This window comes from Bubalus bubalis, chromosome 23 (genome assembly GCF_019923935.1).
Source record: "Bubalus bubalis isolate 160015118507 breed Murrah chromosome 23, NDDB_SH_1, whole genome shotgun sequence".
Lineage (NCBI taxonomy): Eukaryota > Metazoa > Chordata > Mammalia > Artiodactyla > Bovidae > Bubalus > Bubalus bubalis.
The window spans coordinates 45,527,389-45,548,459 of record NC_059179.1 but is presented as its reverse complement, the minus strand read 5'-3'; the positions used below and the strand labels follow the sequence as shown (position 1 = coordinate 45,548,459).

At 45.1% G+C, this 21,071-nt stretch overlaps 1 protein-coding gene across 2 annotated transcripts in view; it reads right to left on the bottom strand.

Annotated features, from left to right (window-relative positions):
- The window catches only part of FANK1 (fibronectin type III and ankyrin repeat domains 1), a 105,676-nt gene that overhangs the window by 14,959 nt on the left and 69,646 nt on the right, over positions 1-21,071 (bottom strand). Inside the window, exons 2-3 of one of the 2 annotated variants that reach the window (XM_044935397.1) lie at positions 6,526-6,690; positions 1,884-2,008 (exon numbers count right to left, since the gene is read on the bottom strand). In XM_044935397.1, coding sequence (XP_044791332.1) covers positions 1,884-2,008; positions 6,526-6,575 — 175 coding nt within the window. In that variant the 5' untranslated portion in view covers positions 6,576-6,690. Of the gene's footprint in view, positions 1-1,883; positions 2,009-6,512; positions 6,691-21,071 lie in introns of both variants that reach the window. The other variant, XM_025273902.2, reaches the window with a different exon arrangement.

Sequence of the window (21,071 nt, the reverse complement as noted above, 5' to 3'; positions counted from 1 at the left end):
GCCCCTGGAAGGCAGCAGGGAGCTGAAGGCCGGCCTGGGGGAGCCGCCTGCCCCAAAGCTGGCCTCCAGAGCCTCTCTTCACCCTATGGGCTCCCTTTGCCCATGTTTCTCCTCTCTGCTCTCCTCCCTTCTCTATGCCTTCTCTCAGCACACAAACAGCTAACACAGGTCTGCCTTTTCTTTCCCCTAAAACACTCCAGGAGCTCAACAGCTTCCACAGAAAAGCAAGTGCGTTCATCCTCTCCAGCTTCAGGGCCAAGCCGTCTTTTCTGACCAGAATCTTCGGAATTGACCATTTCACGTCAGAAGCCTTGTCTGAAACTAAATTTCTTCACGATCAGCTGAGCACTGTTTAGGGGGTGTACATGATGTCACCACTCTTAGCTTTAACTAAATTCTCAGCTTGCTAAGCTGAGATCCAACCGCCTCATGGCCCTCATGCAATGGAAGCTGTTATGAACCAACTCAAAATCTGAATGATCTTTCCTGCACACAAAAACTTCCATGGGTAAAGGCCTTACAGACATGACTGAAACTCACTGAAAACATATACACCCGTATTCAAGTCAAATGCTACACCGAATGAAACTTGAAAATAACATTTAACTCACAAGAGGTGGGTTCCCTTTATGCAACCGAGAAAAAGGTTTGTCTGTGTTTTCAGTGGGTGGGCCGGGAGGAACACTTATGACCGTTTTAATCTTCACAGCATTCTAGTTCAAAGATGTCACTGCGTTATAGACACACATCTTCAAAATGCTTTAAAATACCGATCACAGGGCTTCCCTGGTGGCTCTGTAGTGAAGAATCAGCCTGCCAGTGCAGGGGAAAGTCAAAGTCGCTCAGTCATGTCCGACTTTTGTGACCCCGTGGACTACGCAGTCGGTGGAATTCTCTGGGCCAAAACACTGGAGTGGGTAGCCTTTCCCTTCTCCAGGGGATCTTCCCAACCCAGGGATCAAACCCAGGTTCCCCACATTGCAGGTGGATTCTTTACCAGCTGAGCCACCAGGGAAGCCCAGCCAGGGGGCACAGGTTCGATCCCGGGTCTGAGAAGACCCCACAGGCCTCGGGGCAACGAGGCCCATGGACCACAGCTACTGAGCCTGTGCTCTGGAACCCGGGAGCCGCAACTACAGAAGCCTGCTCTAGAACCTGTGTGTGCTCTGCGGCAAGAGAAGCCACCGCAATGAGAAGCCCGCTGCGGCAATGAAGAGTCAGCCCACTCGGTGCAGCTAGGGAAAGCCCACGCAAATCAATGAGGACCCAGCACAGCCAAAAATAAATAAACCTTTAAAAGGGAAAGTATGATCACAGAAAATATTTGCACTCCTAAATCGGCCTCTCACCCCTCCCCCACTGCATCCCCACCCACGTGTATCCCCCCCACCGCCCCGTATGTCCTCACCCACAGCATCCCCAAACACGTGTGTCCCCCCCTCCATATGTCCTCACCCACGGCATCCCCAGGAACCAGGTTTATGCATCAAGCCATGACGATGAACTGACGCTGTCTCAAAGGGACAAAATGCCAAGCAGACCTCTCCCCTGAGGTCACCCAGGCGGCCAGCCTGCTTCTCGGCCTGGGAACCCTTGGGGCAGCCCACACGCCCCCTGGCTTGTTTCCTAAGAAAGGTGACGTCATCCTTTTTTTTTCCTGAATGTGCACTCCCAGGGTAGCACCAGCCAACACAAAAACACATTTGTTTGAGCATAACGCGACTTCCCTTGTGGGATGGCCAGGCCCGGCCAGTGAACAATGTTATCACGGCGTTCAAAAACGGAGCGGTTTCTGCGTGCGGTCAGGCCGAGCAGAAAGCAGAGCGTCTTCCCCTCCACGCTGGCCGGTCACCATTAGACAAATCCGAGTTCTGAATACTCACGGGTCGTGGATACCGAGACCACCGGGCTGTACGCGTACTCTCCGGAGGGGCTGGTGACCTTCAGCCGAAATCGGTACAGGGTCCGCGGTTCCAGGCCTTCCACCACGTGCTTGGTCGCGTAGCCCCTAGACAGAAGGGAGACCTGCAGTGAAGACAGCCGGTCATGGAGGCTGCGTCCTCTAGAGCTACCAGAAGGGCGGGTGGAAGGGTTTCTGAGCATTGACTACCCCCAGTACGGAGCTCACCTGGACGGACGGCCATCTCTCACCTTGGGCTGAACTCCTGGGCACAAAGGACAAACCAGGCATCCGCTCCTGCCCCCCGGGTGCCCTCCACCCCAGTCTCCCTCCTGCAGGCAGACACACAGCTGGCACGTGACTGTGGAGTAAGTCCCCTACACGAGAACCTCCAAGCTGTGAACTCGCAGAGACGTGGGTCCCATCATACCCGTTGCTAGTTTACGTGTCCGGCGTACATTGTCACGCGTGTGCACGCTACAAGAGGCTGTGCTTTTGTGTACTCTTGTTTGCTGAGTTATGTATCATTTACGTGAAAAGCGTGACAAACCTGTTACGGTACTAGAGAGCCAGTTGTGCTGGTTGGACTTTGCTGGACTCACAAAGCGGACTTACCGACTCGCTCTTGGAATGGACCTCACTCGTATGTAAGGGACTTACTGTACTGTGGACACGTGGTCACGTTGACCCGTGATATCTGTCCTCAAATGGCCAAGCTTCACAACTGGAAGCTAAGCTTGGCAGTCCAAGAGCACACACGAGCTTCCCGGGTGGGGGTTTTGAGCAGGCGGACAAGGCTGTCCGTGGCGGCTGTGGCCCCACTGCGGGCAAAATGCCCCTGCAGGGAGAGGACGTGAGGAAGAAGAGGGTGTGAGGAAGGAGGGGACGTGAGGAGGGAGCCGCTGGGGAAATGGGTGGTGCAGGAAGGGTGCTCTCATCACGCCCCGCGGTCCATCTCAACTGGGAAACATTTGCGGGAAGTGGGTGCTGAACATTTGGAGGACAGAGAGCTGGCCAGAGGCTGCGACGGAAACCTGCAGGCCTCAGGAGGCAAGGGTGGGGATCAGAGCATTTGGAGCCGCAAAACGAGCCCCGGGAAAGGCAGGCAGGCCATGCTGCCGGCTGAGGGCTCGGAGAAGGTGCCTGGAGGCAGGGCCAAGGGCCTATGTGTCTGACTCGCCACACTTTCTAGGATGCTAGGTTTCCAAAAGCCCATGGACTTGTATGTCATCCAGCGGTGCTCCCAACCTTGAGTTGTCCACAGATGCCCCCTGCTATCCTCCTTTTCTCACATCCCGGGCCTGATCCACCAGCAAAAGTTTTCAAAACGGTCTTTAAAAACCCTGAATTCACCACTGTGTTGTCTCCCACCTAAATTATTACAGACGCTCCACAATTAGTCCTCCCTCCTGTGGCCGCCTCAGCTCGTCCCTCAGCAGCCAGACTGACCCTCCTGGGGCAAGACCACCACACCTGCCACGGTTTATGGGGGCCCAGCGGCTTCTCCCCTGGCAGGGGGGCAGCCCCCAGAACCCCGGGGGTCTCCTCCCTGGCCCAGCCCCTATCACCCTTCTCATTCACTCCACCGCTCAGCGTTTCTGGAACTCCAGGCATTTTCACTAGCTGTGTCTTCTGCCCAGGACATTCTTCCAGACACGCACAGATACCCCTCCCTTGCTCCTTCACACAGATGTCACCCGCTCTGTGAAGCCTTCTTCACCTCCACGCCAAGCCCCCGGCTTCTCCTCCTCGGTACTCACCACCATCCTACACACTCTGTTTTCACTTCTGCCCCTTGTCATTCATCTTCCTCATCACAAGGGAGGAATTAGGATCTGTTTGTCCAGTGCAGTATCCCCAGCAACCAGAACAATGTCTGGCATATAGAAGGTGCTGATTGAATGAATGAATGAGATGCATGATACGGGAAATGACTATTGGAGGAATTTAGAGCGGTAGATAACAGGAGAGCAAAAGGAACGTCTCAGTCAAGACAGAACCTGACTTGGGTGGAGGGAAGGATGCAGCAGGGTGGGAGGGAAGATTGGTCTGAACAGGGAAAACAGCTGAACACACGTGCAAGAAAATTCAAGGCGTCATCCAAAGACGTGAAGCAGATTTCACTGGAAGATTCGTGCTCAGAAATAAGAGACAGGAAGAAAGACAGGTGGTGGGCAAAGTGAAGAGCATCAAATGTTAGTCTGCAGGAGTCTGACCTTCATCCTGTAAGCAATGGAAACGCATTGCAGACAACGTGACAAGAGGAAGGTTAAAAAAGAAAATGTGAGATTTGGACAATCACACAGCAACTAAAAGGGATGTGGACAATTACATCAGCCACTGTGGACAGCTGGAGGACCTGGGGACTCAGCAGTGGACAACTCAGAAAACAGATCCTCCTTGCAACCTCGCGAGGGACGTGCTGGAGTCGAATGAGAGACAGCACAGAAAGGATGTGCAGTGGGAGAACTCACAAAAGCTAGATCACAGGCCGTGAGAAGGAGCGCCCGCGTCAGATGGTGGCACCCATCCTAGATTGGCTGGTGGGGCAGAAGAACAGAAAGTGACGGCTCGAAACGAAGTTCTTAAACCCACAAGCCCAAGGTCAGGTAGTCTAGATCGCTGCTTTTTTAAAGAAAAGCATTTCCTAGTTTTAACGATACACCTAGGGGAAAAGGGATGGAACCAAGAGGTCAAGATTAACATGGTCTCGCTCTGCCACCTAGCGTCAAGGCTTGTGCTAATCCTCTGAGATAGCTTGAGCATCTCACACTGGTAGCTCAGGGTTGGGGGTCTGAAGGCCTCCGGGACAGGTCCTGAAACACCAGGCAACCAACCAGCTGAGCTTCCAGGCCAGGCAGCACTCAGACCTCTGAGAAACCCAGGCTGGAGGCCAGTGGACATGACTGCTCACACAGCACAGGAGAAATGGAGGCGGGAAGTAAAGGAGCCCCTAGGAGAGCCCCACCTGACGTCTCCAAGCTCGGCTCATGGTACCGAGGGAGACAACAGGAAAGAAATTGGATCTTTTTCTCTCTACATAGGGATACTTATTATATCATCCTTCATGCTTTGGGGTGGATTTGTTTTTTTCATGTAAGTGTATGCATTTTTTTTCTCTAGGTACAAAGAATCATTCATCAAATCGCAAGGACACCGTGGTTTGGGTTTGCACCCTCACCACAATGCCACCTTGAGCGAAGTCCAGCCAAGCGCTGCGACTGTTCTGCATCACAACTTCGTCACCAGGATGATGACTCTGCCCTACAGCTTTGCCTGACGTCCCCACTGGGGAAAGTGTAAAAGGTTCGCGGGATCACTCTGAACGATTTCTCACAGCCAGATGTGAAGCTGCTATTATGTCAAAATTAAAAGTTACATGTAAAACCATACTGATACCTCATTTTCAGTCTCCTTCCTGAAACACAAAGTCATTTTACAAGCAGTAGACCCGGCAAAGGAAGAAGTAAGGATTGAAGTAAAAGCTAAGGGCCGCTGGGGGGGAACAAATGACTTCTTGATACAAGTATTTTGAGGGCCTCCTGTGTGCCAACACTGTCTGGGAGCTGGGGAGAGACCCTGAAGCAAAGCAGGAATCTTACCTGCCTCTCGTGGAGTTTAGATGCTGGGATGGGGGGAGACAGAAAATGAAGAGACCAACAGCAAAGTGACTCCAGCAGAGCCAGATGTCACGAGAAAATGAAACCCCGTCACAGCAGAGAGGAGAGCGGGCTAGAAGGACGGCTACCTCAGGGAGCCTCTTGAGGAAGGGCCAGTATTTGATATGACATGTGCATGATGTGGAGGAACCAGCTGTGTTACAAACAGAAGCAGCACTTTGCCGGTGGCGGAGTGGATAAGAGTTCGCCTGCCAAAGCAGGAGGCATGGGTTCAATCCCTGGTCCCAGAAGATTCCACGTGCTGCTGAGCAACTAAGCCTGTGTGCCGCAAGTACTGAACCCATGCGCCACAGCTACTGAGCCTGCACGCCTAGCGCCTGTGCTCTGCCACTAGAAAAGTAATCTCGACGAGAAAAAGTCATCTCATCTCCAGCGTACTGCAAAGAAGAGGAGTCCCCCACTCGCCGCAATGAGTGAAAGCCTGTGCAAAGCCGTGAAGATCCAGTGCAGCCACAAAAAATAAAATAAATAAATAAAAACAGAAGGAAACACATTCAAGGGGAAGGAGAAAAGCCAGGCCCTGATGGAGGCGAGAGGGAGGTGGCAGGTGGGTTGGAAGAGTCAGCAAGGGACCAGTGATGCAACATGAGTGTCAGGGAGTTGTCGCACCTGTGCCCAGGGCAGCCTGATGGGAACCTCATGCAATTTCATCCAACTCTCCTCTGATTCTGTCTCCACATTTTGGATTTGAAATATACACCCTTAGAACATTTCAGAAGCCTACAGAGCTCTCAGAGGTCTAGGAGGTTTAATTTCAAAGCGACTGCTCACCCTTCTTTTCCGAAATTCATCCTTCACAGAATGAATGGATGCAAATGATGCTCTCTCATCCTTTTAGTTTCAAAAAACAAGTCTTCTTGGAGACAACAGAAACCAATCGAGCTAATCGAGAAACCAAAGCAAAATATTAAGCAATTCAACATTGCACCTACGTATAAATGATACCGTAAGTGTGCAATTTGGGGTCCTCTTCTTCGATAGAAAACCTGAACCATTGTTCCTGGGGTCCCTGCCGCTTTGCTTTCTTCTCCAGATCCCAGTATAGTTCAATGCTGTGATGAGTCACTTTGCCCACAACAGGCGGATGAGGCTTTGAGGATGATGTGATTTCTAGAAAAGAAAAACAATACAGTATTTCAGGGCTCTTTTCCCATAAGGACAAGAGAGACTGGCTGAGTGCATTATAGCTGCTCAAAGATCAGCTGTGTTTTCCTCTACATCAGGCATACTGTAGGTATGTCTCCCTATGGTTTGAAGAACCTTGGAAAACCGTTAAGTGATAGAAAATTCAGCTGATGCAGTGAGCTGCCACGTTCATCAGCGAGGCGACTGCATCTTACCCATCGACCTCACACTTCATTCACGGACCTTTCCAAAAGGTTGGTTAACTTACGGAACAAATTAGGATGTTCTCTGAGCTGATGAAACACAGTTTGCTGCTACCATCCTTCAGTGAATTGGCTGGTGAGCAAAGTCAGTAGACAAATGAAAGCACTGGCCCAGATATTTGTAACACAGAGGACAAAGGGTTGATATCGATTCTATATAAACAGCTCTTACAAACTAACCAAGGGGAAAACCGAAAGGGTAATAATAACCACCAGGCAAAAGATGAGCAGTAGACAAAACAGTAAAGATAACCAACAATTTCCAAAATGACATTTATATTGCCTAGTAGCCATAGAAATGGATAACAACGTCAGACACTTAAAAAGGATTTCAGAACTATTAAAAGTGACCATGAGGGGAAAGGACACTTATACAGTGGTTGGGGTGGGACGGTGTGTGGAGTATGAATCCTAGCCTTTTTAGAAAGCAATAAGACAGCATCTATTAAAACTATAAATACACACACCCTCCTCTGCCACCGTGCCAGTCTTGGTAGACTCTCCCGCAGAAATCTGAGCACATCTGGACCTATATATAGTATGAGGACATTAACTGCTACAGCTTTTAGCCAATTACAGCAACAAAAGGAGAAGACCCATTAATAACAGAAGTCAAATAAATTATGGTATGTCCATAGCATGGAATATTACATGGCCTTTAAAAATACATTTGTTCTGCACTAGATGCCTTGAAAGTATTTCCAGAAGGTATTGTTGAGGCAGAAGTCAAGATGTCGAGAAAAAGAGGATATTTCATTTCTGTAAAAGATGACAAGGCGCACAGCACACAGCAAGCTGTTCCATACCCAGTTGTTCTGTTTCATGTTACTTTCGTCTCCCCTGCTGGATTTTTAGGTCCTTAGGGCTGGGCCATTGACTCACACGTCCTTTAAAACCTTTCCCTGTCCCTCAGAGTCTTTCAGGCCTCAAAAGCTACCATTGTTATCATGAGAAAACTCGAACTCGAAAAGATCCATGTGCCCCAGTGTTCACAGCCACATTATTCACAACAGCCAAGACATGGAAGGAATCTAAGTGCTCATCAGCAGAGGAGTGGATAAAGAAGACATGGTACGTAGACACGATGGAACATTACCAAGTTGTAAAAAAGAATGAAACCGTGCCATTTACAGCAAAGTGGAGGGACCTAGACGTTATCATACTAGGCAAAGTAAATCAGACAAAGACAACTATCATATGATATCACTTCCAAGTGGAATCTAATATATGATACAAGTAAGCTTGTTTACAATACAGAAAGAGACCCACAGAAATAGGAAACAAACCTTTACTTACCCAAGGTGATAGGGAGAGAAGAGATGAATTGGGACTTTGGGAATTAACATCTACACACTCTTACAATTATACAATGGAAGTGACAAATAGATTCAAGAGATTAGATCTGATAGACAGAGTGCCTGCAGAAATGTGGATTGCTGGTTCACAACACCGTATAGGAGGTGGTTATCAAAAACCATCCCCAAGAGAAAGAAATGCAAAAAGGCAAAATGGTTGTCTGAGGAGGCCTTACAAATAGCTGAGAAAAGAAGAGAAGCAAAAGGCAAAGGAGAAAAGGAAGGATATACCTATTTGAATGCAGAGTTCAAAAGAAGAACAAGGAGAGATAAGAAAGCCTTCTTAAGTGTGTGTGTTAATCACTTAGTCGTGTCCAATTCTTTGTGACCCCATGGACGGTAGCCCACCAGGATCCTCTGTCTGTGGGATTCTCCAGGCAAGAATACTGGAGTGGATTGCCATTTCCTTCTCCAAGGGATCTTCCTGACCCAGGGATTTAACCCAGGTCTCCTGCACTGCAGGCAGATTCTTTATCATCTGTGCTATAGGGAAGTCCCTTCTTCAGTGAAGAATGCAAAGAAACAGAGGAAAACAATAGAATGGAAAAGACTAGAGATCTCGTCAAGAACATTAGAGATACCAAGGGAACATTTCATGCAAAGATGGGCATAATAAAGGACAGAAACAGTATGGCTCTAACAGAAGCAGAAGATATTAAGAAGAATACACAGAAGAACTAAACAAAAAAGATCTTCATGACCCAGATAACCACGATGGTGTGATCACTCACCTAGAGCCAGACTTCGTGGAGTATGAAGTCAAGTGGGCCTTAGGAAGCCATCACTATGAACAAAGCTAGTAGAGGTGATTGAATTCCAGCTGAGCTATTTCAAATCCTAAAAGATGATGCTCTTAAAGCACTGCACTCAATATGCCAGCAAATTTGGAAAACTCAGCAGTGGCTGGAAAAAACAGGACTGGAAAAGCTCAGTTTTCATTCCAGTCCCAAAGAAGGGCAATGCAAAAGAATGTAAAAACTACCACACAATTACACTCATCTCACACACTAACAAAGTAATGGTCAAAATCCTTCAAGCTAGTCTTCAATACATGTGAACTGAGAACTTCCAGATATACAAGCTGGATTTAGAAAAGGCAGAGGAACCAGAGAACAAATTGCCAACATCCATTGGATCATATAAAAAGCAAGAGAATTTCAGAAAAACATATACTACTGCTTCACTGACTATGCTAAAGCCTTTGACTGTGTGGATCACAACCAACTGTGGACAATTCTTCCAGAGATGGGAATACCAGACAACCTTACCTGCCTCCTGCGAAACCTGTATGCAGATCAAGAAACAACAGTTAGAACTGGACCTGGAACAACAGACTGGTTCCAAATCGGAAAAGGAATACATCAAGACCATATATTGTCACCCTTCTTATTTAACTTATATGCAGAGTACATCATGAGAAATGCTGGGCTGGATGAATCACAAGCTGGAATCAAGATTGCCAGAAGAAATATCAATGATCTCAGATATGCAGATGACACCAGCCTTATGGCAGAAAGCAAAGAAGAATTAAACAACCTCTTGATGAAAGTGAAAGAAGAGAGTGAAAAAGCTGGCCTAAAACTCAACATTCAAAAAACTAAGATCATGGCATAAGGTTCCATCACTTCATGGCAAATAGATGGGGGAACAATGGAAACAGTGACAGACTTTTATTTTCTTGGGCTCCAAAATCACTGTGGATGGTGACTGCACCATGAAACTAAAAGACACTTGCCCCTGGGAAGAAAAGCAATGACAAACCTAAACAGCATATTAAAAAGCAGAGACAGGAATTTTCCAGAAAAGGTCTGTATAGTCAAAGCTATGATTTTTTCCAGTAGTCATGTACGGATGTGAGGGTTAGACAATAAAAAAAAGCTGAGCGCCAAAGAATTGATGCTTTCAAACTGTGGTGTTGGAGAAGACTCTTGAGAGTCCCTTGGACAGCAAAGAGATCCTACCAGTCCATCCTAAAGGAAATCAACTCTGAATATTCATTGGAAGGACTGATGCTGATGCTGAAGCTCCACTAATTTGGCCACCTGATGTGAAAAGCCAACTCATTGGAAAAGACCCTGATGCTGGGAAAGATTGAAGGCAGGAGGAGAAGGGGGCAACAGAGGATGAGATGGTGGGATCGCATCACAGACTCAATGAACATGAGTTTGGGAAAACTCTAGGAGATGGTGAAGGACAGAGAAGCCTGGCATGCTGCAGTCCATGGGGTCTCAAAGACTTGGACACGACTGAACGACTGAACAACAAATGTATAACTTAATCACTTTGCTGTACATTTGCAACTAAGCCAACATTATAAATTAACTACACTCTAATTTTTTTAATGTCATTGATTCCCCAATATTTATTATCCATAAAGAAAGGATCTTTTGCTTCCCCCTCAGCCAATATCTCAGGTAGCTGACCCACCACATCTGGGACCCCGGGGCCTCCTGCAGTGTAGCCCCATACCAACCGCCTTCTCCCAGCAAGACAAGGCTGCCCTGATCCTGCTTTGCCAGGAGGATGGACAGCCAATTTCCTTTACATTTAGATCCCAGAGATATAGCAGGCAGTCTGCAAGCTCATTCTTTAAAATGTTATCTTCCTAGTATTTATTGAACGCATTGCTTGATGGAATTAGAGAAAGCTGGGTTTGAATACCGGCTCTGAATCAGAAATGAAAACAGTGCTTGGTGACAATATATATGAAGCATCTAAATAAACTATGGGATATTTCAGACCAATGGTATCCTAAGTCGCGTCCAACTCTTGTGACCCCATGGACTGTAGCCCGCCAGGCTCCTCTGTCCATGGGATTCTCCATGCAAGAATAGTGGAGTGGGTTGCCATTTCCTTCTCCGGGGGAATCTTCCCGAGCCAGGGATCGAAACTGGGCCTCCTGCATCGCAGGCGGACTCTACACACTGAGCTACAAGGGAAGCCCACACAGCAGCTAAAAGGAAGTAGTTTTCTATGCAACGCAAATCTGAAATGAGTGTGTAAAAACACAGGTTCAGAGGATACACTGCATTGTATGTATGTATCTTTTTAAAACATACAACATATATATAAACTATACAACTATAACTATAGTTTATAAATATAGAGATACAGTGAAAGTTGGAAAACACTGACAAATGTACATCGCCAGGAGAGAGTGCTCTTAAAAAGAGCCAGGGAAAGGATGAGGTAAGCTGGGGCAGGAGGGTGACTCAGCACTGCGTTTGTAAGGTTTCAGGTCATTAAGAATTTAAGGCATATACGGCGAAACATTAACCTTTGAAACCTAGGTGGCCCACTGGGGCATATTATGATTTTCAATAATTTTGGTGTATTTGAAATATCTATTTTTAAGAAATAACTGTACAAATAAATGATATACATTACTTTTGTGGAGCTATTGGTTTTCTTAGTGAAACATATTTCAGTGTTTTAAATACTAATTCAAACACATGGGGAGAGGAACTAATGATCACATACCACATGTCGGGGACACAGGTCTTTCAACATGAGTCATTTCATTCAATTTCTGCAACTCTGACTGCGGAACAGCATGGTGACTTTCATTGTGACATTGTTAACTGAACAACTCTTTTCTTTGTCAGAGCCTCCTAAAACTATTCAGAGGCTCCTTAAACCTTTCAGAGACCAGGATGGGCAGACTGTTATGAATCACCCTCCCAATAAGTAGAAGCTGAGTACAGTTTCACTTCCAGAGACATCCAGCTTAAAAAATTGGGATTAACATATACATGCTACTATATATAAAACAGATAACCAATAAGGACCTACTGTATACCACAGGATTGTCTCAGCTCCATATTCTGTTATAACTGTCAAGGGAAGACAATCTGTAGAATATATATGCGTGTGTGTGTGTGTGTGTGTGTGTAACAATCACAGTGCTTTATACCTGAAATGAACACAATATTGTAAATCAACTAATTTCCTTTTTTTTTTTAAAGACAAAAAAAAAAAAATCAATGATCCCATTGGAAATCAAGAAAGGTAAGAAATTCTCAGGACTTCTCTGGTGGTCCGGTGGTTAAGAATCCGCCTTCCCAAGCAGGGGATTCAGGTTCTACCCCTGGTCAGGGAACTAAGATCCCACACACCGTGGGGCAACTCAGCCCTCGCAGAACAACTAGAGAAGCCTGCTCGCTGCAACAAAGACTGAGTGCAGACAAAAAAAAAAAAAAAAAAAAAAACTTTAAAAAAAAAGGCAAGAAAATCTAAATGAATGCCCAGTTTCAAAAGGGAGAAATCAAATGGTTCACAAATTTATATGAGAAACAAAAAGACAACATCCCCGGCTTTGCATGTATTTCTCATGCCTTGTCCTTTACCACTGACGGGCAAATAACCAGAGACCTCTATCCATCAACCTGGCATGGCCATGGATGCTCCACTGCCCCCCAACCCAGCAATGTGCCCACTGCCAGCTGCAGGGACAAGACAGGGTCAGAACCCTCCCTGTTCATCATCATCCCCTCCAGCTCCGGGACCCTGGAAAAGGCGTGGTGTGTAGAAAGTTGATTTATTGTTACTCTTTAAAGAAGTGATTCCAGTTTCTCAACTCCACAACCTCTCCCAGGTTCAGCACTCGTGAATGAAGACTGCGTGGAGGCACAGCCATTATAGCAGCCCACCTGACCGAGCCCAAGACAAGACGTGACTTGCCCAGAACCCCAAAAGTTAGTGCACTAACCCGCATGATGCTCTCCATCTTCTTTACTTTGAGGCACGACTTAACAAGATCCAAATCTCCAGCCACACAAGGGCTGCTTTTGGCAGAAAACCATGAATGCCAGACAGGACCCAGATGGGCTTCCCAGGTGGCTCAGTGGTAAAGAATCTGCCTGCCAATGCAGGGGGCTCAGGTTTGATCCCTGGTCAGGGACATGACTGAGAGACTAAACGACAACAATAAAAAAATCTCAGACACAGAGAGGGTTAACTTGCCCAAGGTCACAAAGTGCTAACTGGCAGAATCATGGTGAAAACACAGCCCACCTGGCTTTTCAAAATTGTATTAAATTGTCTCTTAGGAATAGAGGGGCTTCCCTGATAGCTCACTTGGGAAAGAATCTGCCTGCAATGCAGGAGACCTCAGTTCAATTCCTGGGTCAGGAAGATCCCCTGGAGAAGGGATACGCTACCCACTCCAGTACTCTTGGGCTTCCCTTGTGGCTCAGCCGGTAAAGAATCTGCCTGCAATGCGGGAGACCTGGGTTCGATCCCTGGGTTGGGAAGATCCCCTGGAGAAGGGAAAGGCTACCTACTCCAGAATTCTGGCCGGGAGAATTCCATGGACTATATAGTCTATGGGGTCGCAAAGAGTCAGACACGACTGAGCAACTTTTACTTTTTAACTTTAGGAACAGAGACATGATATGCAGACCCTGGGGTAAAAAAAATATACTGTTGGTTAGATCTCCAGGTTTCCTCCAGCCACTCATTTTAAATCAGGGTTAAATTGGGAACTCATTTGAACTCCAAGGACACTTTTAAATGAGCAAGAGGAAATAACAAGAGAAAGGGAGATAATGAACCAGGTCATTATTTGAATGAGTGAAGGCTGGGGATGTGACACCGGAGAAGGAAGGGAGGGGGCTCCCTCCCAGCCCTGGGTCAGGAAGGCTGCTCATTGGCAGGAACTTGGTCCATAAAGAGGAGGATTAGATGGTCTAGGAGGACCACAGGCAGAGAGGTTTGGTGATGTTCACCTTGACCCTGCGAAGCGGGTAGGAGACCAGCCAGGTGCCTCCTTATGTTTAGCATGAAACGCAGAGAAAAGGCTCTCAAATGTGAGTAAAATAATCAGTGAGACAACTTATAAATATCTGGCTTTTTGTACCAGAGCAAGGAATAGGCACCCTGTCGGAAAAGTATGCTAAACTGAGTTTACTCCCAATACATGAACAAATTTCTTTATTCTTAAATTTTGTCATCCTCAGGATTCACAGTGAAGCTGGAATTGCAAGGGGAGGTAAGTACATCTAGGTCAATAGCTCTGACTCACTGTACCCTGAGATGAACCTACCAGCTGTCATAAGTAATAATATATCTTTCCCAAACTGACTACAGTCAACATTTTGGAAAACTCAAAAGCCCACCTTTTAGGTATTTATTTATTTAGCCAAGATGTTTATGTCCACATTTGCATTTATATTTATCTAAATAGAAACACTATTTGGGGAATTGTTTTCATAATTTTATAAAATACACATATAACATACATACAAACACGTAGGCATAGACACAATTTAGATGCTTTTTATACAGGAGTTTTAGAACTCTATTTTTCCTCATTATAAGTATCAGATCTTATAAAATGTGCTTTTGTTTATTTAAGTCTGAAAACAAGTATCCAAATTTAGCCAATCACATAATCTTATGTCATAAACTCGGGCTTAAAGTTTAGCTTTTCTAAAGATTACTAACAAAAGGGAAAAAAAAACCTTTCAGTTTTGCATCTTTACTTTAAAACAACTGGTAATTTCTTTCCATCATGGCAAATTTTTCTTACCTTAAAAGTTTTCCAACAGAGAGCAGACTGGTGCTGCAAGAGGCCAGGTGCGGTAGGGGGAATGAAAGTGGATTAAGGGGGTCAAAAGTTACAAATTTCCATCTACAAAATAATTAAGTCACGGGGATGTAACATATAGCATGGTGACTATAGTTAATATTGCATATTTGAAAGCTGGAGAGCCAACAAGTCCATCCTAAAGGAAATCAGTCCTGAGTATTCATTGGAAGGACTGATGCTGAAGCTGAAGCTCCAGTACTTTGGCCACCTTATGCGAAGAGCTGACTCGTTTGAAAAGACCCTGATGCTGGGAGGGATTGAGGGCAGGAGGAGAAGGGGACGACAGAGGATGGGAGGGTTGGATGGCATCACCGACTTGATGGACATGAGTTTGAGCCAGGTCCACGAGTTGATGATGGACAGGGAGGCCTGTTGTGCTGCAGTCCATGGGGTCGCAAAGAGTTGGACACACCTGAGCGACTGAACTGAACTGCAGAGTAGAGGTGGCGCTAGTGGTCAACAGCCCGCCTGGCGATGCAGGAGACACAGCAGACCTGGGTTTGATCCCTGGGTCGGGAAGATTCCCTGGAGGAGGAAATAGCAACCCACTCCAGTATTCTTGGGATTCCCTGGTGGCTCAGACGGTAAAGCGTCTGCCCTCAATGCCGGAGACCCGGGTTCAATCCCTGGGTCGGGAAAATCCCCTGGAGAAGGAAATGGCACTCCAGTATTCTTGCCTGGGAAATCCTATGGACAGACGAACATGGTGGGCTACAGTCCATGGGGTCACAAAGAGTTGGACACAACTGAGCGACTTCAATTTCACTTCCAGTATTCTTGCCTAGAGAATCCCATGGATAGAGGAGCCTGGCGTGCTATGCCCACAGGGTCTGACCACAGAAAGTCAGACATGACTGAGCAACTAACACTTTCACTTTCAAGAGTAGATCTTAAAAATCACAAGAAAAGAAGGGGGGGAAATGCTTATAACTCTATATAATGATTCATGTTAACTAGACTTAACCTGGTGATCATTTTGCCATGTATACAAATGTCAGATCATTATGTCGTACACCTGAAACATAACATTAGACGTCAATTATACTTTAACAATATAAAAATACAGATATATACCCAAACATTTTTCCCAAAAAAATGAGAAAGGAAAAACAGCAAAAAGCTATAAGGCTAATCTCAAAAGGATGATTATGTAAGAATTTATGTATGTTGTGTACTATAAAAGCTTTTTGTAAGAAACTTCTTATGCAAATCTGACAAATAAAACAATTTTATGCCCCTCTTGCCATTTGTCAAGTAATAAATAACATGAAATTGAAATAGAGAGGGCTTCATGCACTATCACTGTTCAGTCCCTACGGTTAAGAAGATGGAATAAAATGTGGCTCTCTAGTATACGCCAGAAATCCATTTTAAAAAACTATCATTTACAAGTCATACATTTAAATACAGAAAAATATAAAGTTTAAATAAACCACTGTATAATATTAGGCCTTGACATTTTAAAAAGTTTAAATACATGGGTTGTGATAATATAACAGAAATGTGCCAGCCCCCACAGGAGGAGTCTCAGGAGATGAGTGAATAAAACATTACTCAGCATATTAATGATAAGCAACTGACCGTATTTTAAGACACTATGGAGAGAATTTGTGATCATGATCTGTATTGGAATTACCAATTGTCATCAGCACCATGAAAAGCAGGGACTGAAAAAGAGAGAAAGCCAATCTGCATATGTTCATTACACATATGGAATACCATAAAAACAGGGTGGCAGTTTCTCTGTCCTTCCAGAGACACCTGCAAATTTACGGAGGTCAAGTTTCATTGACAAGGGACATCTGCAGCCTGGCCTCTGGTGGCAGGCGGCCCACATCAAAGGTGACAGCAGGCGGGGGGGTTGCTATTAAAGAACAGTGGTAGCTGCCACCTCGGAGCAATTCATCAAGGCTTGACCATGCGTTTATAGCAAGCATAAGTCAGGAACGTATTCCAAGTCAGTAAGACACAGAGGTCATAATCATCCTTACACCTAGGGTTGTGAAAGTGTCAAAAGCATGTTTGCTGTGGATACATATGAAAGAAGGGATTTTTCAGTCAAATATCACGATACCAAACACTGATGAGAGCTGCTCCTCCGTTCACTGGGGAGGGAGGTGGGCGGGGGCCAGGGTGGGGGACACATGCCCACCCGTGGCCGTTCACTGGGGAGGGAGGTGGGCGGGGCCAGGATGGGGGCACATGTCCACCCGTGGCCGTTCACTGGGGAGGGAGGTGGGCGGGGCCAGGATGGGGGACACATGTCCACCCATGGCCGTTCACTGGGGAGGGAGGTGGGCGGGCGTCAGGATGGGGGACACATGTCCACCCGTGGCTGATTCATGGCCATGTATGGCAAAAACCACCACAATATTGTAAAGCAACTGGCCTCCAATTAAAATAAATAAATAATTTTTAAGTGAAATATGATAGTTTCAGTGAGTTTAACGCCAAACCATTATATATGGCTTTCATACAATGAATCCTATCAAATCCTCACAGATAAAAGGACCAAGGACAGAGGCAGATAATTTTTTTGCAAATGATAACCAGCAGTAACCACAATTAAGACAATGCTCGGGCTTCCCTGGGGGCTCAGTGGTAAAGAATCCGCCTTCCAATACAGGAGACACAGCTTCGATCCCTGGTCCAGGAGGATCCCGCATGCTGTGACGCAAGTCGGCCCATGTGCCGCAACTACCGCGCCCACGCGCCGGGATTACTGAGGCCGCGCACCCTGGAGCCCGTGACCCAGAGGAAGAGAAGCCCCTGCAATGAGAAGCCTGAGCCCCACAACCACAGTAGCCCCACTCGCCAGCTAGAGAAAGCCCGCACACAGCATGAAGACCCAGTGCAGCCAAAAATATATAACATTAAAAACAAAATGCTTGCAGTTTCTGCTCAACTTTAAAAGGGGGGAAATAACTGTGAGATGCAATTTTATTGATAAAATTGGGTGACAAACACATAATGATAATACCTTATGCTGTTTGAGATTGTGATAAAATTGGCTTACTTGTGGATAGCACCATACAATCTTTTACTAAAGCAATTCGGCCATATTCAAAACAACGATCGTAAAAATATCCCACCTGGTGACCCCACTCCAAGAAACATGTCTGAAGAAAATAACTAAAAGCAAAAAAAATAATAAATTTAAAAGTGAAAAAAAAAATGTTCGTATTATGCGCACTTTCACTTTCTCTTATTAAAACATTTCAAACACATAAAAGAATTGAAAGTGTAGTGTAGTGAGCCCCTTGTACCTGACACCCAGCTTCGTCAGTTATCAGCATCATTGTGGTCAACCTTATTTCATCTAGGCTTCCACCTATTAATACCTCCATCCCTCCCCCTAAGATCTGGATTATTTAATAGCTAAATTTTTTTTATTGAAGCATACTTAATTTACAACGCTGCATCGGTTTCAGGCACACAGCAAAGTGATACAGTTATTATATATATCCCAGGTCGCACTAGTGGTAAAGAATCCACCTGCCAATGCGGGAGACAGAAGAGATGCGGGTTCAATCCCTAGATCAGGAATATCCCCTGGAGGAGGGCATGACAACCCACTTCAGTATTCTTGCCTAGAGATGCCCATGAACGGAGAAGCTTGGAAGGCTGGGGTCCATAGGGTCAAAAAGAATCAGACGTGACCGAAGCAACTCAGCACGCATGCACATATACATATATACACAGGTTTATCTACGTATTCTTCTCCAGATTCTTTTCCATTATAGATTAAAAGATCCTGAATATAGTTCCCCAAACTATACAGTGGGACCTTGCTGTTTATCTATTTTTATATATAGTAGTGTGTATCAGTTATTTCCAAATTAAATAAATAAGAAATAAATGTCAGTTTTCACTACAGTCCCAAAGAAAGGCAATGCCAAAGAATGTTCAAACTACCGCACAATTGCACTCATTTCAAATGTTAGCAAGGTAATGCTCAAAAGCCTTCAAGCTAGGCTTCCACAATATGTGACCTGAGAACTTCCAGATGTACAAGCTGGATTTAGAAAAGGCAGAGGAACCAGAGATCAAACTGCAAACATCCCTTGGATCATAGAAAAAGCAAGAGAATTCCAGAAAAACATCTACTTCTGTTTCATTGACTATGCTAAAGCCTTTGACTATGTGGCTCACAACAAACTGTGGAAAATTCTTTAAGAAATGGGAATACCAGACCACCTACCTGCCTCCTGCAAAACCTGTATGCAGGTCAAGAAGCAACAGTTAGAACCGGACATAGAACAATGGACTAATTCCAAATTGGGAAAGGAGTATGTCAAGGCTGTATATTGTCACCCTGCTTATTTAACTTATATGCAGAGTACATCATGAGAAACGCTGGGCTGGAAGAAGCACAAGCTGGAATCAAGATTGCCAGGAGAAATATCAATAACCTCAGATATGCAGATGACACCACCATAACGGCAGAAAGTGAAGAGGAACCAAAGAGCCTGATGGAGGTGAAAGAGGAGTGTGAAAAAGCTGGCTTAAAACTCAACATTGAAAAAACCAAGGTAATGGCATCCGGTCTCATCACTCTATGGCAAATAGATGGGGAAACAGTGGGAACAGTGACAGACTATTTTTTGGTCTCCAAAGTCACTGCACACAGTGACTGCAGCCATGAAATTAAAAGACACTTGCTCCTTGGAAGAAAAGTTATGACAAACATAAACAGCATTTTAAAAAGCAGAGACATTACTTTGCCAACAAAGGTCTGTATAGTCAAAGCTATGGTTTTTCCAGTGGTCATGTACAGATATGAGAGTTATATAAAGAAGGCTGAGTGCTGAAGAACTGATGCTTTTCAACAGTGGTGCTGGAAAAGACTCTTGGACAGTAAGGAAATCAAACCAGTCGATCCTAAAGGAAACCAACCCTGAATATTCACTGGAAGGACTCATGCTGAAGCTGACACTTCAGTACTTTGGCCACCTGGTGCAAAGAGCCAACTCATTAGAAAAGACCCTGATGCTGGGAAGGATTGCAGGCAGGAGGAGAAGGGGATGACAAAGGACAAGATGGTTGGGTGGCATCACTGACTCGATGGACATGAGTTTGAGCAAGCTCTGGGAGATGGTGAAGGACAGGGAAGCCTGGGGTGCTGCAGTCCATGAGGTCACAAAGAGTTGTACATGACTCAGTGACTGAACAACAGCAACAGAATATTCTAATTCATCCCTCCTTCCTTTTCCATTTGATAACTGTAAGTTTGTTTATAAATAAGTTCATTTGTATCACTTTTTTAGATTACACATTTAAGTGACATCATACAGTATTTGTCATTCTCTTTCTGACTTAGTATGATAATCTCTAGGTCCACCCATGTTGCTGCAAATGGCATTATTTCATTCTTTTTCCTGGCTGGGTAACATTCCATTGTGTGTATGTACCACATCTTCCTTATCCATTCCTCTGTTGATGGACATTTAGGTTGCTTTCATGCCTTGGCTATTGTGCATATTGCTGTTTAATCACTAAATTTTAATGAGCTTTCACTTTGTATCAGACTGTTCTAAGCAACTTACCTATATTTTATCATTTAATCTTCATAGCAACCTTTGGAGCTACTTGAATTTCCCCATTTTAGAGATGCACCATAGACACTCAATGGTCATATAACTTTCCAGGGAGGGCACACCATATGCAACAGAACAAGAATTTGAACCCAAGAAATGTGACTCCAGAACCAGGCCCTCAGACCCTCTGTATGCAATGGACTACCTGCCTGTGTTTAAATACAGAGATGCATAAGTTACATAAAAACCAAGAGAATCACTTTAGCATCACTGATAACAAAAACTGAATACAAATGTCCAAGAGTATAGAATTTGTTACATACACCATAGTACATCATTTAAATGCAAGAGTATCTAGCCACTAAAAAGACACATGGAGAAATATACACTAATGTAAGTGTGTTTGATATGCTGGGGGAGGAATACAAATCTGCATAGACTCGGATTATAATCACAAAATCTACAGATTCACATGAACAGAAGAACTGAAAAAGAATTTAGAAAAATGAAAGGCAATTAGAGCGGTAGAAGTATGGCTGATTTGGGGGGTAGATTTTAATGTCATAATAGCATTGAATAAGAAAAATGGAATAGCACACTTTCACTTATCTTTATGAAAATA